We start from the raw sequence: 16,415 nt of genomic DNA on the forward strand, positions 1-16,415 counted from the left end.
TATTTTTTTGAAACAATGATGTATGTTTAATTAGTGTATTGCTATTCCACCACTTTCGTACTTTCTTTTGTGGACTGTGTTATATGATCTCTTAGCTTGTAATATTTGGGAATTAAATAAACATAACATCTCTATGAGATGAGGATTTGCAAGTTTTGCTAGAATTCTTCCTCCGTTCTTATTTTAAAAGCAACTCTTAACCCGTTTAAAATTAAGGTGATTGAGTTGAATATATCAAGACAATATATACTTTATTTGTCTCTATTTTTTCACATTGCAATTGATTAAGTTAAACTTAAAAACTTTAACTGTAAATTTCTATTGATTTGTAAGAGGTGATATAATTAAATGGGGTCTTGTTGCATTCTTCTCATTATATATTTTATTAATATCAATTTTTTTAAATATATTTTTTCCGCATATAGAAATAAAGTTGTATACTACATTTTAAGAAGTGTTTTGAATATCGTGAAAAATCAAAGAAGAAAAAAAATATGGAAATATGCATGGGGAATTGGGGAGTAGTACACAAAACAAATAAAGCACCAAATATATTATCTTATTTATTCAGCCAAATTTACATACTATAGTGGGGAAGTGATAGCAAACACTAAGACACATAAAGAAGAAGAAAAAGGAAAATCCTTGGTTAACTACTGATGCTATAACAACACTTGATGATCAAAGCAAAAGGGGGTCACATCTACGAGTTCATCAGTTTCTCCTGTGCCTTGGTGTGGATCTCCTCGCTTTTGCATTTGTCTTCCTCCTTTTAAAGGTCTTGATAAACCATTGATGAAGCCTATCAGCTATGTAGACTGTCCCGAGGATAAAACCAATAGTAAACCCATTTACACCCCCTAAGGATATGATAAGCCAGTCAATGAACTTGATATCCTCTTCCGTTTCCTCCTCTGTTGGTGATGGAGGCAATGAGTCTATGTTCTTGCAGGAATCAAGTATTGGTGCACCACCACAAGGGTTAGGCAAAGGATGCCCACATAATGCTAAATTCCCATAATAAGAACTTTCATCAAATAATTGAAGTACAGTTCCTACTAGATGATTGTGAGAGACATTGAAGACCACAAGAGAACTTAACTGTGTCAGCTCCTGAGGGATCTTACCTGAGAGCATGTTTTGAGAAAGGTCCAACACCTCAAGGTTCTTGATATTACTCAAAGATGATGGAATACAACCGACAAGGTTGTTATTGGATAAATTAAGTGACAAAAGATCAACAAAATTCCCGATCGATTCAGGAATTCTACCCGTTAATTTGTTGCTTGAAAAATCAATTACAAAGAGAAGAGAGAGAATTTTGTTGGAGAATTGTTGGAAACTACCTTTCCAGCTTACACCAACATATCCGTAGTCCTCATTGTGGATGAGCGATGAGGCACAAAATGACATATATGTTCTGTAATCAATGTCGTCGAACTCGTCGGATGGATCCCAGGAATATTCCCTCGAAAGTTTCAAAGCAAGCCAATTTTGAAAATAATCAGCCGGTAACTCGCCGGTAAAAGAATTAGAAGACAGGTCAAATATGCGCAGGCAATGAACACGACCAAAAACTGGAGTTGTTATACTTCCATGAAAGTTGTTTTGCCTAATGCTAAGAACCACCAACTTTTGAAGGCTTCCTAACCATGATGGGAATGTATCATTTATACGATTTTCTCCAACGTGTAGTACTTGAAGCATTGAACAATTGACCAATGACTTTGGAAGTTTACCTTCTAACTGATTTTGTCTTAAATTAATGTATTCCAATTGACATGATGTTGGGAATGTATCAGGGATATTTCCACTAAAACTATTGTTTTCTAAGTTCAGAACATGTAAAGAGACACCAAGTGTACCACCAATGCAGCTCGGGATCTTTCCACTGAGGGCGTTGTTAGATAAATCGAGGTGGATCAGAGAATTTGCAGTGCAAATCTGCTTAGAAATAACACCATAAAATTGATTACCTGATAGATCTAAGGTAGTTAATTGGGTAAGGTGTATTAGGCTCTTGATAGAGGAGGAAAGATCACCCCTAAAGTCATTGTCATTAAGGGCTAGATAGGTGAGTTTAGTCAGGTTACCTAGTGAAGGTGGAATTGATCCGGAGAACTTACACAAACTAAGATTAAGAACATTTAAGGAACCAAGATTTCCAAGTGAAGTTGGCAGTCCTCCGAAAAATGCTGTATTACTCAGACTTAAATGTTTAAGACGGCTGCTAGACTGAAAATCAGGAAGATGGCCTTGTAGCCCCAAATTATACTCTAATACAACTTTCTCAAGATTTGGTAATTGTAACAGACCCGTTGGGAATTTACCAACCAGACTGCAGCTGCGAAGAGTAACAGCTTTAAGTGAAGAACGATTGCTTAAGAAAACAGGCACGCCAGAGTGTATGTGAACATGGTCAAGGTGGAGTTGGCTCAAACAAGTTAAATTACGAAGCAACTTCTCTAGGCTTAATAGATAAAGGTCATGATTATAAGAAAGATCGAGAACAGAGAGGGTAGATAGTTTTGAAATTTCCCTAGGAATTCGGCCCCCTAAACCAGATTCAGAGAGGTTGAGGCTTGTTAACTTGTACAGACGACCAATGTCTGAGGGTATTTCAGAATAGTTGAAATGATTATCAGCAAGATTGATCTCTAAGAGGTGATCAAGTGAAAAAAGTGAGCTATTATGAGGGAAGGTGCCATAAAGGCAGCTACTACTGAGGTCAAGGCCAATGACATGGCCTGTCTCCTCGTTGCATTTGACACCATCCCACCTGCAGCAATCACCACTAACAGTTGAGTTTGCAAAATGATAATCTGATACATCATGCCAGGATTCCACCTTTGGATAGGGGGAAATCGATTTTGTACAATCGAGAAGAAAGGTTCGCTTAAAACCAAGCAATGCAAACTTCTCGGTATCATGGCACAGTGGCTTCAATTGCTGCAGGGAAGGGAGATTATAATTAACAAGCACAAAAAAATCGATAACGAGTACACTAAAAGAAACTAAGAAAATCATATATGTAGACCACTGAGAAGGCATGGTGATATAGGTGTATATCTGATTTTGTTAGGGAGGAACTTTTAATTGGCAAATAACAGAAGAAATGAGAGTGGCTTTTATAAGAATATAGAAGATCACTTAGTTTGTTTGAATTTATAGTGATGACACTTGAGGACTTGAGGTTAAGGATCACAATTGACAAGTCTACAAGTCCACTAGAGGGAAAGACAGGGCATAGCACTTGCCACAAAACATTGAAAACGAAATCGTCGAGAGAAGATAAGGAAAGAACGAACTAACCAAACAGAAGTAGACTTGATTTATCTCCTGCGATGACTATAGACTATAGTCCAAGTTGGACCAACACAAACCAGACGTTTATTTACAAAGAATTTAGAAATATCAATACCCTAATCCCTTTTTTGTATCCAAAAATATTTGCCAAGTAATAACATTATATCATTAGCTACTTTTGTATGTAACATGTACTTCCCTTAGAGTTAACAATATTGTGAGACAATTTTTCTATCCATTTTAAGATGATAAATTCCTTATATCTAGATGATAAAGATCCTCTCCTATTACTTGCTAAAGAACAAGGATGATGATAGAAATTGAGATATTGGGCATCTTTTGCTTTCAATTAGTCAACATTGTTTCTTTTCAGGACATTTTCAAAGACCAAAAATTTCCACAATCCAAATCAGATAATAACATCTTCTGATTCATTGAAAAGAGACAATGAACTAAAAGATGTATGATAGCGTGTGAAATCCATGTCTTTATTCATTTAGGTACCAATTTTTTATTTTTTTAACAATCTGCTAGCTGAATTTCAAGAATATACAAACACATGAACTGAATGATAAAGCAAGAAAGTCATGAATATCTAGATTTCCAAACACCTTTGGTAAAATTGAGAGTGATTTCCTTTAAAAGACTACTTTGCCAAAATTTGGGTATCAATTCGTGATTAAATCCGAGCAATGCATATTAAAGACATAAACAATTAGTATTTTTCCTTAATAGTATTTTATTTAAATACAATTGGCAAACTAATACTGTTGTACAATTTGGGGGGTGTTTGGTATGATTAATGGAAATGGAGTGAAACGGAAACAAATAAATGGGAGGAAAGGAATTATTTAACTCTTACCTTTGCATTTGTTTGGTTTAATCATGGAAAGAGATCACTTAAATCTATCTTCCTTTATATTTGTTTGAGGAGAATAAGGGTAATTGTTACGGTAGATTTTAGAGAGGTAACAAATGGGTGAAACCATTACCCTTGAGTAATGATAATTGTTACTCAAACCTTCCAACCAAACACTTGATAACAATAAAGGTTTATTTGAGTCCGTTTCCAATCAAAAAACACTCCAACCAAACATGCTCTTTGTGTATAGGACTATGTTTTTTTTCGTTAACAGCTTGACATACCAAATTATTGATTCCTTCTTGGATTTTAAGTGGTACGTACTCCTACATTATTTCTACTTGCAAACAAATGTAATACCCCAAAATGTCAATATGTAATACTTTGTAGGTGATAGTGTGATACCCCATATTATAAAATTATTAATAATACCTCCAAATTATCAATGATACCCCAAATTATCAATGATACAAAAAATTATCAATTTTTCTAGACTTTATGTATGTACAATATCAAGTTGCTATACACCAAAGTATCAGATTAACAAAAAATCATCGAATTTTTTAGGCGTTATATACAATATCATATTTGCTGCAATGAATTATAATTATAACTGTGTTATTGCATGTAATGTCATGCTTGCATTAAAAGGACAACAAATTAACAATAACAAGTACTTCGCCAAAATTACTCAACAAATTAATTGGGCATTGAAACATTTATACTATTGTCATATTTTTGAGTTGAGTTGTGAGGCCTTGTGCTATTAGACTAATTGCACAGCCTAATAACCAGCCATACAATTATACATGAGAGTGATGAGACATAATTTAAGCAAAGTTTACAAGCTACTAGCAAACAAAACTATTAAAGGCTTGCACCATGCAAACTCTTTCATGTTTCATTTTCTATTCACCGTAAGTCCAATGATTTATATGAAGATCAAACGAGAAAGATATAAAGCTCACACCATGCAAAATACCGGATCGAAAACCTCTATGAGCAATACTCTCGTCTTATAGGGTGTTATCTTATTAATATAGCTAACAAAATATTACATGTTAGACATAAGGAAAAAAAAAATACAAGCTATTTACTAGGAAACACAACTATTAAAACACACATTATACAATAACAAAGGAAAAAGCCTAGATAAAATGAAGTAATAAGACTTTACTCTTAGAACAGATCGATATAAAGCCCTGCATCTGCAGCTTTTTCAATTTCTCCCAAGCCTTTGTGCTGACCTCTTCACTCTTGTTTTCTTCCTCGATCTCCTTCCAAAAGTTTCCATAAACCAATCATGATGTCGATCATCCACGTATATCTTCCCAATGACATAGCCGATTATAAACCCACTTACACACCCCAATGATCTGATGATCCAATCAATCAACTCAGTATCCTCTTCATCATTTGTTGCGTTTTGTGGTGGTGATGATGGAATGGAGTCTTTCTTGCATTTCTTTGACAATGGAGCTCCACATAATGCCAAGTTCCCAGCAAAGGAACTATTGTCAAAAGTATTGAATTGTTCTCCTTCAGGTATTGGTCCAACTAGACTATTGTGTGAAACATTGAAGACCTCGAGAAAATTTAGCACTGTGAGCTCCCGAGGGATCATTCCTGAAAGCTTGTTTTGAGAAAGGTCTAAGGACTCGAGGTCTATAATGTTTGCCAAGGAAGATGGGATATCACCAATAAAATTGTTGTTGGATAGATTAAGTGCCTGAAGTCCTCTAAGATTCCCAATGTCCTTGGGGATTGTTCCCGAGAATTGATTGCTTGAAAAATCAATTAGTCACAATACGGTCAATATTTTTGTGAAAAGTATTTCACTTCCCTTATTTGTCACGGTGATAACATAATAGTATGTCTCATTGTATGACCAGAAGTTATTGTCATCCAAAAAATATATTTGAAAAATAGAGTTTGACGAGTTTGAAGAGATTTCATTTGTAACCGTCATTGCAACCCAATTTCGGACATATCTAATTGGTATGTCACCAGTAAGGAAATTATAAGACAAATCAATTATACGCAAGCAATGAAATTTATGAGCAATCGAACAAGGTGATGGGGTTGTTATCCTCCCATGTATGTTGTTATGCCTCAGGATAAGAACTTGCAATTTGGGAAGACTTCCTAACCATGATGGAAAAGTGTCATTAAAGAGATTTCTTCCAGCATCAAAGACCTCGAGATAAATACAATTGACTAGGGATTTTGGGAGCTTGCCCTCAAATTGATTTTGGCTCAAATTAATCATTTTCAATTTACATGATTTCGAGAATGTTTGAGGAATGGCACCACCAAATTTATTGCCTCGTACATTCAAAACTTGCAAAGAACCACTCAGTTTATGACCAATGCAGCTTGGAATCTCGCCCATAAGATTGTTTTCAGATAAGTCGAGGTAGATTAAAGAAGTTGCATAACATATATTATTGGGAAGAGCTCCATAGAATTGATTATTTGAGACTTGATAGATTAGCATGGAACTTGAAGGAGTTGGAAGTGGCCCTCGCAACTTGTTATCACTGAGATCAAAGGTTGTTCAAAACCTGTTAAAAGGTTTTTAGAAAGGTTTAAGAACAATAGATTTTCCCTAGTTGTGTTGACAAACCATTGCGGGATATTGCCCGTGATGTTGTTTCCATGGAAAGATAGTTCTCTTAGCTCGTCTTGACAACATAAGAAATTTGGGAACTCAGTCAAGTTGCATGATTCAAGACGCAAAACATGAAACTTCAAAACAGATGAATTGGTGCACATATTTTGAGGAAATGTGAGGCTAACACCACTCAAAAATAAAGAAAGGAGATTTGGGAGCATGAAAAATGGATCAAGCTTGCTAACTGTGCCCCTAAAAGACAAAGTCAATATTTTTAGATGATTAAGGCTAAAAATCCAATGTGGGACTGAACCTTGTAGCTGATTACCTTGTAGGTCTAAGGTTCCTAAATGAGTTAGATTCATAAACCAACTTGGAAGTGGTCCTGTTAACAAATTGTTATCAAGACGCAAAGAACTGAGTCTTGTAAAGTTAGACAGAGTGGGTAGAATTTCATTTCCTAAACTCATTTGGGAAAAGATTAATTTATTGAGTGAATTTAGCTTAGGCAACCAAGATTTCAATATTCCAACAGTCCTAACATCCATCATGTTTGAAAGATATAAACGAGTAAGGTGTGTTAGGTTCATGATAGAGTGAGGGAGTTCACTAAAATCATTGTGGGAAAGGCCGAGTATTGGTGAGGTTTGTCAAGTTACCTATTGATGATGGAATTTTTCCTGAGAATTCACAATTATGTAGATTCAGAACATTCAAGAAAAAAAAGATTCCCAAGTGAATTTGGCAACTCTCCAGAAAATTTTGTTCCCCATATTTTTAAAACATGAAGAGGACTATTAGAATGAAATTCAGGAAGAAATCCTCCTAATTTGGGATTGTAACACAATGAAATTACCTCAAGGTTTGGTAGCCGGAAAAGACTTGATGGGAATTCACCCAATAGATTGCAGGAACTGAGGGAGATAGCTTTTAGGGAAGTTCGATTGCTTAAGATAGGAGGTACCTTAGAAGATATGTCAACTGAGTCAAGATAAAGATGGGTTAAACGACTTAAATTATAAACCAACTTCTCTATACTCAAATCATTTAGTTTCAAACTTAACTTCTCATTGTCACCTGTAGGATCTCCATTACTAGAAAGATTAAGAAGAGATAGGCTTGACAATTTTGAAACTTCTAGTGGAATTTCGCCACTTAAAACTGATTCGGCAAGGTTGAGGTGTGTGAGCTTATACAAACAACTAATGTCGAAGGGGATTTTAGAATAATTGAAGTTATTAAAAGAAAGATCAAGCTCATGAAGATGATTGAGGCTGAAGAGTGTGCTGTTACGAGGAATGGTGCCGTAAAGGCAGCTGCTACTAAGGCGTATGATTTTAGACACTTTAGAAACACAACTAAGAATATTACATGTTAGACGTATAATCGCCTTGAGTGGCCTTTTATACGTCATTGTCTCCTTTACTTCAATTTTTCTATGGACACAGTCGACCTCATCATGAGTTGTGTCACTTCAGTTTCCTCCTCCATTCTAATGAATGGTCGTCTTTCTCAAACCTTTACCCCAACTAGAGGTTTGAGTCAAGGCGACCCCCTTTCCCCCCACTTATTCATTATTTTCTTGGAATACCTTTCGAGGATGATTCACAAAGAATGTGAGGGGAATAAGTGGAGCCCTTTTCGGTTTAGAGAGGAAAAACAGCTATCTCACATCTACTTTTTGCGGATGATGTAATCCTTTTTGGTCAAACAAATAAAAGAACTCTCCATTCCATGACCAAAACTCTCTCTGATTTCTTCAAAATTTCTGGTCAGAAAATGAATGATCAAAAAAGCTTTATCTTCTTCTCCCCGAATACCCCCCAAGCCATGATTGACGAGTTTGAGCAAGAGCTTAATGTTACAGCAACTTCAGACCTTGGGAAATACTTAGGTTTTCCCCTCTCTTCGAAAAAACCGAGCAAAAAAAACCTCCAATCCCTAGTGGATAAAATAGGTACTAAACTTGCCTCTTGGAAGAGTAAAACTCTGCCCAAAGCTGGATGACAAATCCTTATTCAGTCCACTCTTCACTCCATCCCGAGATACTTTATGCAATCTTTGTACTTTCCCTTATATATCTGTAAAAAGCTAGACTCAACTTGCTCTAATTTCTTTTGGGGAAGCTATGATGATTCTAGGAAGATAGCATGGTTATCTTGGGATAAAATTTGTAAGCCTAAGGATCAAGGTGGCTTGGGGTTCATTAAGCATGAGCATCTCAATTTGATTTCTCTGTCCAAGTTATGTTAGGCTATCTATAACAACAAAGGCCAAACTCCTCAGAGAAATCTACATAAACAACAAGCCAAATCCCACTCCCTTTAATAAGAGATCATATATTTGGAGTGGTGTTGGTAAGGCATGGCACTTGTTTCAAAGGAGCCTTGCTTGGGAGGTAGGGGATGGTACTTCTATCAGCCTTTGGGAAGATAGGTGGATAACAAACCTATCCCTTAGGGATTTTCTTCATGGTCCCACCAATCTTCAAGCTTCTACCCTCAATCTTAACTCCATAAGATCTGTTTCCAAGCCCCAACTCGAGGAACTTCTTTCCTTCCAGATTAATGATAATCTCTTCACCCTTATTCACTCCATTCCCTTCTCAAATACTCCAGATTCTCACTTCTCAACCTGGTCTTATAAAGCCAAATTTGACTCCCACAAAGCTAAGACAGCACTACTTGTGATGATGGTTGATAATACCCAAACACCCGATTTCAATTGGGACCTTGTTTGGGACTCTCACACTCACCCAAAAATCAGATCTTTCTTGTGGTTGTTAGCTTGGGATCGCATACCTCATAAGCTGAACCTTCATAGAAGACTCAACTCCATCTCTCCAAAATGCCCCTTTTGTCCGAAGATGAATCCTTACCCCACATCTTTATCCATTGTCCAAGAGCAAAGGAGTTTTGGGACCTAATTCCCTGCCCTTCACCCATCAACTATCATGGTACATGGACCAATTGGTTGTCCCAAAACATCAGCATTTCATCTGAAACAAGCCAGGAAATACCATGGAAAGTGGTATTCTGCTTCTCTCTATGGCATCTTTGGCTTAGAAGAAATTCTTGGTCTTTCTCCAAGCTCAACACCCCCCTAATCTCATCAGTCCACCAGTGTATTTGGGCTGCTTCAGAGTCCTACTTTTGTAAGCCCAACTCTGAAAGTCCTAAGCCCATAACCCCACGCTGGTTTCCTCCCCCCCCCCCCCCCCCCCAAACTCTTACAAAATCAACTGTGATGCCTCCTTTATACCCTCCTCAAAGGAAGCAGGGTGTGCTATGGTTTGTAGAAATAGCATGGGTGATTGGGTTGTTGGCCTAGTCTGGAAAGGTTATCTCCCAACCAGCCACGATGCTGAGTTGAAAGCTCTTGATCTGGCATTGAATTTAATCAGACACAAAAACTGGAACAATGTTATCCTTTGTACAGATGCTAAAAGGGCAGTAGAAGAGATTAACTCTATCGAATTTATCCCTAATGCTCCGCCATTAATTAAATCCTGCAGGGACCTGCAAACGGAACTCCTAGTGGATATGCGCTTTGAAGCCAGGGGAAGCAATGCGGTTGCAGATGTTCTAGCAAAGGATGCAAGAAAAAACTTGGAGGTTATGAACCAGATTTGTATTTTGTCACAGCCACCTATGATTTGTAATGATGCTTTTGTGAGAGATCTAACTCTTAGTACTGAGAACTCGTCTTTTATTTGCATTGGTGATGTCCCAGCTGAACATGGCTGTAACTTAACTATTTCCTAATTAAGCATCCTTTATTTCAAAAAAAAAAATAACAAAATAGATAACAAAAGTACTACTATAATGTTTTGAATAAGTTATATAATATCCCAGGAGTCCAGTACACAGCAGGTCAGCAGGTATGTGTCACGGAAAATGCTCCAGTAATCTAGTGCAGGTATGAAAACACTAGAAAAATTTATGTAAGTAGCAATCTTATATTATAGAATATCATAGTATAATTCTTATTTATCCAGCCAAATATACACAACCCATAGCTTTACTGAAGAAGGAAAAAAAAAAAAAAAAAAAAAAAGCTTTGATTAACTATTGATGCTATCACACTTGATGCATAAAGCAAATGCCGGTTGAATCTGCATACTGCAGGTTCATCAATGTTTTATACTGGTAATATAACTCGTAATCTAAGTTATGAGAGGTCTCATTTCAGAACGGAGGCAATGGTTAAATGTTAAGCAAAGAAAAACTCAAAAATTGCTAATGCTGATCTGATGAGGTGTAGTAGTGTTCGATTAATTAATCATGGGAAAAACTATAGCTTCCTAACTGTAGTAACTTGTTGCGAGTTTAAGTAACTAGAGCTGTTACGTCTTATAAAGTGAATGAACTGAAGGTGCCTAAAGTAAGTCATATCAGCTGAATTTTATCTGTAATGCCGTCCCACCAACACTAACACTTTCACCTTATTGCGCCTTTGGACCAAATAAGCAAAGGTGGCAAATGATGATGCAGGGCAAAAAAATCTACAAATAATGCGGAAGATGGGGCATAAGATTATTCTGTATGTAGTAAACTCGCTACAATGTCCTTAAAACAAGAACATCTTTATTTTCATTTTTTTTTTTTTTTTCTTCTCTCTAAACCAGTCAAAATTGTTGATCATTTTTTCCTATATAATTAAAGAATACATAATTAGAAGAAAAGATGAGCAAAGAAATATAAGGTGAAGTCATTATCAAAGAGCTAAAGATATGAACGTTGAAGTTGGGGCAAAAGACTAGCGGGTCAAGCACGGTATAATAGTAGTTATCTGACTATGACTTTCATATAGGAATAGTACTGGTCTTCTTCTTAGTTTGAATTTTGAAACCCATTGATGATTCCAAATTGCTAAAAAAAAAAAAAATCAGACGTTGATTCCATTATACAGCTTCTCTTTAATGGTTTGGGAGTTAACAAAATCTTAATTTGTTTTATCTTCCAAATAATGATTAGCATATACGAGTAGCAAATTTTGAGCATTGCAACGTTGCTAATTAATTATTTGTAACATTTTCTAAATCTTCTTTTATTCTGTAAAATTGAGAGCTATTCCCTTCACAAGGTTTGCTAAAATTAGGACATTAATTGTTTCAAAAAAATAATAATTTATGAGCATTTTATTGAAGATAAAATGATATGAAAAGATAAAGTACCCAAAGGAAAAAAAATCTAGGCATAACCAACAATACAAGCTACTAGCTAGGAAACAATTAACTATTTTTACGATAATACAAAGTAAAAAGGTAGAAGAAAATCCCTAAATACATTGGACTCTCATCTTCAGGTTTTTAATTTCCCCTATGCCTTTGTGTTGATCTCTTCACTCTGATCTTTAACCTTCTTCTCCTTCCGTAAGTCTCCATAAACCAATCATGATGTCGATCAGTCACGTAGATTTTACCAATGACATAGCCTATTATAAACCCACCTACACACCCCACTGATTTGATGATCCAACCAATCAGCTTTGAGTCCTCTTCCATCATCTCATCATCTATTAACTGTTGTGGTAGTGATGATGGCGCAGAGTCTTTCATGCATTTCTTAGACAATGGAGCTCCACACAATGCCAAGTTCCCAGCAAAAGAACTATTGTCGAAAGTATTGAATTGTTCTCCTTCGGGTATTGGTCCAACTAGATGATTGTGTGAAACATTAAAGACCCCAAGAAAGGTTAGCTTTGTCAACTCTTGAGGGATCATTCCTGAAAGAATGTTTTGAGAAAGGTCTAAGGACTCGAGGTCTATAATGTTGGCTAGAGAATATGGGATACCACCTACAAGATAGTTGTTGGATAGATTTAGTGCTTGAAGTCCTCTAAGATTCCCAAATATCTTTGGGATTCTACCGGTGAATTTATTACTTGAGAAATCAATCACTCGCAATACAGTTAATATCTTTGTGTAAAATGTTTCACTCCCCTTATTTGTCATGGTGACAACGTAATTATATTTCTCATCATAAAACGCATAGTCACTATAACCAATCCGGTAATAAAACCTAATAAAAGTGTTAGATGAGTTTGACAAGTTTTCAGTTGAAACTGTCATTGCAACCAAACTTTGAAGATACCTAGATGGTAAGTTACCGGATAAAGAATTACATGACAGGTCAAATATACGCAAGCGATGAAAATCATAAACCGTTGGACTAGGCAATGGAGTTGTTATCTTCCCATGGAAATGGTTATGCCTCAGGACAAGAACTTGCAAGTTGGGAAGACTTCTTAACCATGATGGAAAAGAGTCATTGATACGATTTCTTCCTATGTCAAGTACCTCAAGCAACGTACAATTGACTAAGGACTTCGGGAGCTTGCCCTCAAATTGATTTTTGCTTAAATTGATCATTTTTAAATTACATGATTTTGAGAACCTTTGAGGGATGACACCGCTAAATCTATTGCCTGGTATGTTTAATACTTGCAATGAATCACTAAGCTGATGACTAATGCAACTTGGAATCTTTCCCGTAAGATTATTTTTAGACAAGTCAAGGAAAACCAAAGATGTTGCATGACATATATGACTAGGAAGAACTCCATCAAATTGATTATTTGAGACTTGATAAACTTGTGTGGAGATTGGAGGAGTTGGAAGTGGCCCTCTTAGCTTGTTGTCATTGAGATCCAGCATTTGCAAATTATACCATGGGATGAAAACTAAAGGTTGTTCAAAACCCGTCAAAAGATTATTATAAAGGTTCAGGATTAAAAGATTCTCTTTAGTTGTGTTTACAAACCATTGTGGAATATCACCTTTGATTTGGTTCCATGAGAGAGATAATACTTTTAACTCACCTTGATAACGGAGGAACTCTGGAAATTCAGTTAAGTTGCATGATTCAAGATCTAGTATCTCTAACGGTAAAAGAGATGAATTGGTGTTTAGATCTTGAGGAAAGGTTAAGCTAACACCAGCCAACATTAAATTACGGAGATTTGGGAGTTTCAAAAATGAATCAAATTTGGCAACTGAGTCCCTAAATGACACAAATAATGTGCTAAGATTCACAAGTTTAGAAATCCAGGGTGGGATTGGACCTTGAAACTGATTACCATATAGCTCTAAGGTGTGTAATTGGGTTAGGTTTACAAACCAACTTGGTAGTGTGCCTGTTAACAAGTTGTTGCTAAGATCCAAAAGAGTGAGCCTAGTAGAGTTACACAAAGAAGGTAAAATGTCATTGCCTAAATTCATTTGGCTAAGGCGTAGTTGAGTGAGTGAGTTTAGCTTAGGCAACCAAGATTTCAATATTCTAGCATTCCCAACATTCGACATGTCTGAAAGACCTAAGAAAGTAAGGCTCATTAAGTTTATGATAGAATCGGGAAGGTCATTGCTAAAATAATTGCGGCCAAGGTTTAGAACAGTGAGATTTGTCAAATTACCTATTGAAGACGGAATTTTTCCATAGAATTCACTTTCTTGCAAGTCCAATTTAGTCAAAGAAACAAGATTTCCAAGCGATGCTGGCAACTCTCCTGAAAATCCTGTTGCATCAACGTATAATATACGAAGAGGACTTTTAGAATAAAATTCAGGAATATATCCTCCTAATTTAGGATTGAAAGTCAATGACACTACTTCAAGATTTGGTAAGTGGAAAATATTTGTTGGGAATTCACCCAACAAATTGCAGTAGTTCATTGAAATAGCCTTTAAAGAAGTTCGGTTGCTTAAGATGAGAGGTACCTCAGATGATATATCAACCCTATCTAGATAAAGATGGGTTAAACTACTCAAATTATAAACCAACTTCTTTAGACTCAAATCATTAAGTTTCAAATCTAATTCCTCATCGACAACCATAGGATTTCCATTAAGGGAAAGATCAAGAAGAGAAAGATGGGACAATGTCGAAATTTCTAATGGAATTTGGCCACTGAAAACTGACTTAGAGAGATTGAGATGTGTGAGCTTGTACAGACGACCAATGTCAGAGGAGATTTGAGAATAATTGAAGTTATTATATGAAAGATCAAGCTCACGGAGATGACTAAGGCTGAAAAGGGTGTTGTTGTGAGGGATGGTGCCGTAAAGGCAGCTGCTACTAAGGTCAAGGCCAATCACATGACCCGTCTCCTCATTGCACTTGACACCATTCCACCTACAACAATCACCACTTACAGTTGCATTTTCTGAATGATGATTGTGTAAATCATCATGCCATGATTTCACCTTTGGATATGCAAAGGAAGCATAAGATGATGCAGAGCAATTAAGAAGAAAGCTTTGCTTGAAACGAAGCAATGCAATCTTCTCATGATCATGGCACAATGGCTTACGATTTTGCACGTAGGGGAATTTAGAATTAGCAAACACGAAGAAATTAGTAACAAGTAAAGCAAAAGATAAAACTAAAAGGAATATGTAAGTAGTAGACAACCCAAAACCCATTGTATTAGTAATATTAGTGTATATTTGATTTTGTAAGTGAGAAACTTTTTTTTCTTGACAAGACTGAAGACATGACTGTGGCTTTTATAATCGTAAATGGTCGCTTGAATGTACATTTAATGATCACAATTGACAAGTCAACTAAAGAGGAAGATGGGGCATAGCAGTTAAAGCAACATAAACCAGATATTTATCTTCAAAGAATCTAGAATGAGAACCGAATTCCTCAAAAGAACCCATAAAATACAAATCAAGCGCAGCAATCATAATCAAATTAATCAACACATATTTTCATACTTTCCTTACAATCATATAATCAATGATAAAATTATAAAGGGGAAACTACAATCAATAATCAAATCAAAAGATGCGAATTTGGAGATGAAAGAGATTGCCAGTAAAAATCAAATCAAAAGATGCGAAATTGGGGAAGAAAGAGATTACCAGTAAAAGAATGAAAATAAATACGGGAAGACGAGAGAGCTTCGGAAAGCGGAGTTGGTGAAGCAGGTTAGATCCTTTGGCCGCCATTGTTATGGCAGCAGAAGAGCTTGACTAAATCTATGGAGTATCGAACTGGTGGAAGGCAAGAGGGAGAATTTCAATGGCGGAAATGAGTAATCATTACGGGGGTCGGGGTGTGGGGAAAGAGAGGAGGTTGGGCGTCGCCGGCCGGGGGTGGGGGAGGCTGGGTGCCTGGTGGGGGTGCGGGAAGGGTTTGGGGTTTTTTTTAAGAAAATATCTTTTAAAACTATTTTATTATTAATAAAAATTGATAAATTAACCAAACAACTAAAAATTTTAATAAAAAAATATAGTTAATATTTTAAAAATTGAAATACTTTTGCATACATCCGATTTACTGTACATTAGGTTTACTTTTACAATTTTTTGAGTAACTTTTATCAATAAAGCATATAATACTACGTAACTTTTATTTATATTAAGGTAGTTTTTATTGATATTAGGGTAACTTTTGCTCATTTTAGAATAATTTTATAACGGATGTATAATATTTTATTGTACACCCGATTTATTTAAAAGTTTGTCATAAAAATTAATCATTAGTGTTATAAGTAATAAAAATTAATTATACCATATTACTAAAGAGAATTGAAAATTTTATAATTTACTAAAGAGAAAAAAATTAAGTTGGGTGTTCCAAAGAGAATTTCTCTAATAACTAAGCTCATTAGTACTCCCTCCGTTTT

The 16,415-nt window shown here is 35.9% G+C and overlaps 3 protein-coding genes across 3 annotated transcripts; all 3 read right to left on the minus strand.

Moving 5' to 3' along the window:
• Positions 1-714: 714 nt before the first annotated feature.
• Positions 715-3,051, minus strand: LOC145568075 (receptor like protein 27-like). Its single transcript, XM_081627511.1, has one exon. It carries the CDS (start codon positions 3,049-3,051, stop codon positions 715-717), a length of 2,337 nt encoding a protein of 778 aa, XP_081483637.1.
• Positions 3,052-5,387: 2,336 nt separating this feature from the next.
• LOC145568076 (receptor-like protein 6) lies at positions 5,388-8,196 on the minus strand. The gene is made up of 5 exons (XM_081627512.1): positions 7,532-8,196; positions 7,111-7,167; positions 6,795-7,034; positions 6,132-6,708; positions 5,388-5,960 (listed from the first exon to the last, which is right to left on the minus strand). The coding sequence occupies exons 1-5, from the start codon at positions 8,194-8,196 to the stop codon at positions 5,388-5,390; spliced, it is 2,112 nt and encodes a 703-aa protein (XP_081483638.1).
• Positions 8,197-11,890: 3,694 nt separating this feature from the next.
• On the minus strand, positions 11,891-15,204 carry LOC145568077 (receptor-like protein 6). Its single transcript, XM_081627513.1, has one exon. It carries the CDS (start codon positions 15,202-15,204, stop codon positions 12,094-12,096), a length of 3,111 nt encoding a protein of 1,036 aa, XP_081483639.1. The 3' UTR covers positions 11,891-12,093.
• Positions 15,205-16,415: the final 1,211 nt, after the last annotated feature.

The sequence above is a fragment of the Chenopodium album genome, chromosome 11 (assembly GCF_948465745.1).
Source record: "Chenopodium album chromosome 11, dcCheAlbu1.1, whole genome shotgun sequence".
NCBI lineage: Eukaryota > Viridiplantae > Streptophyta > Magnoliopsida > Caryophyllales > Amaranthaceae > Chenopodium > Chenopodium album.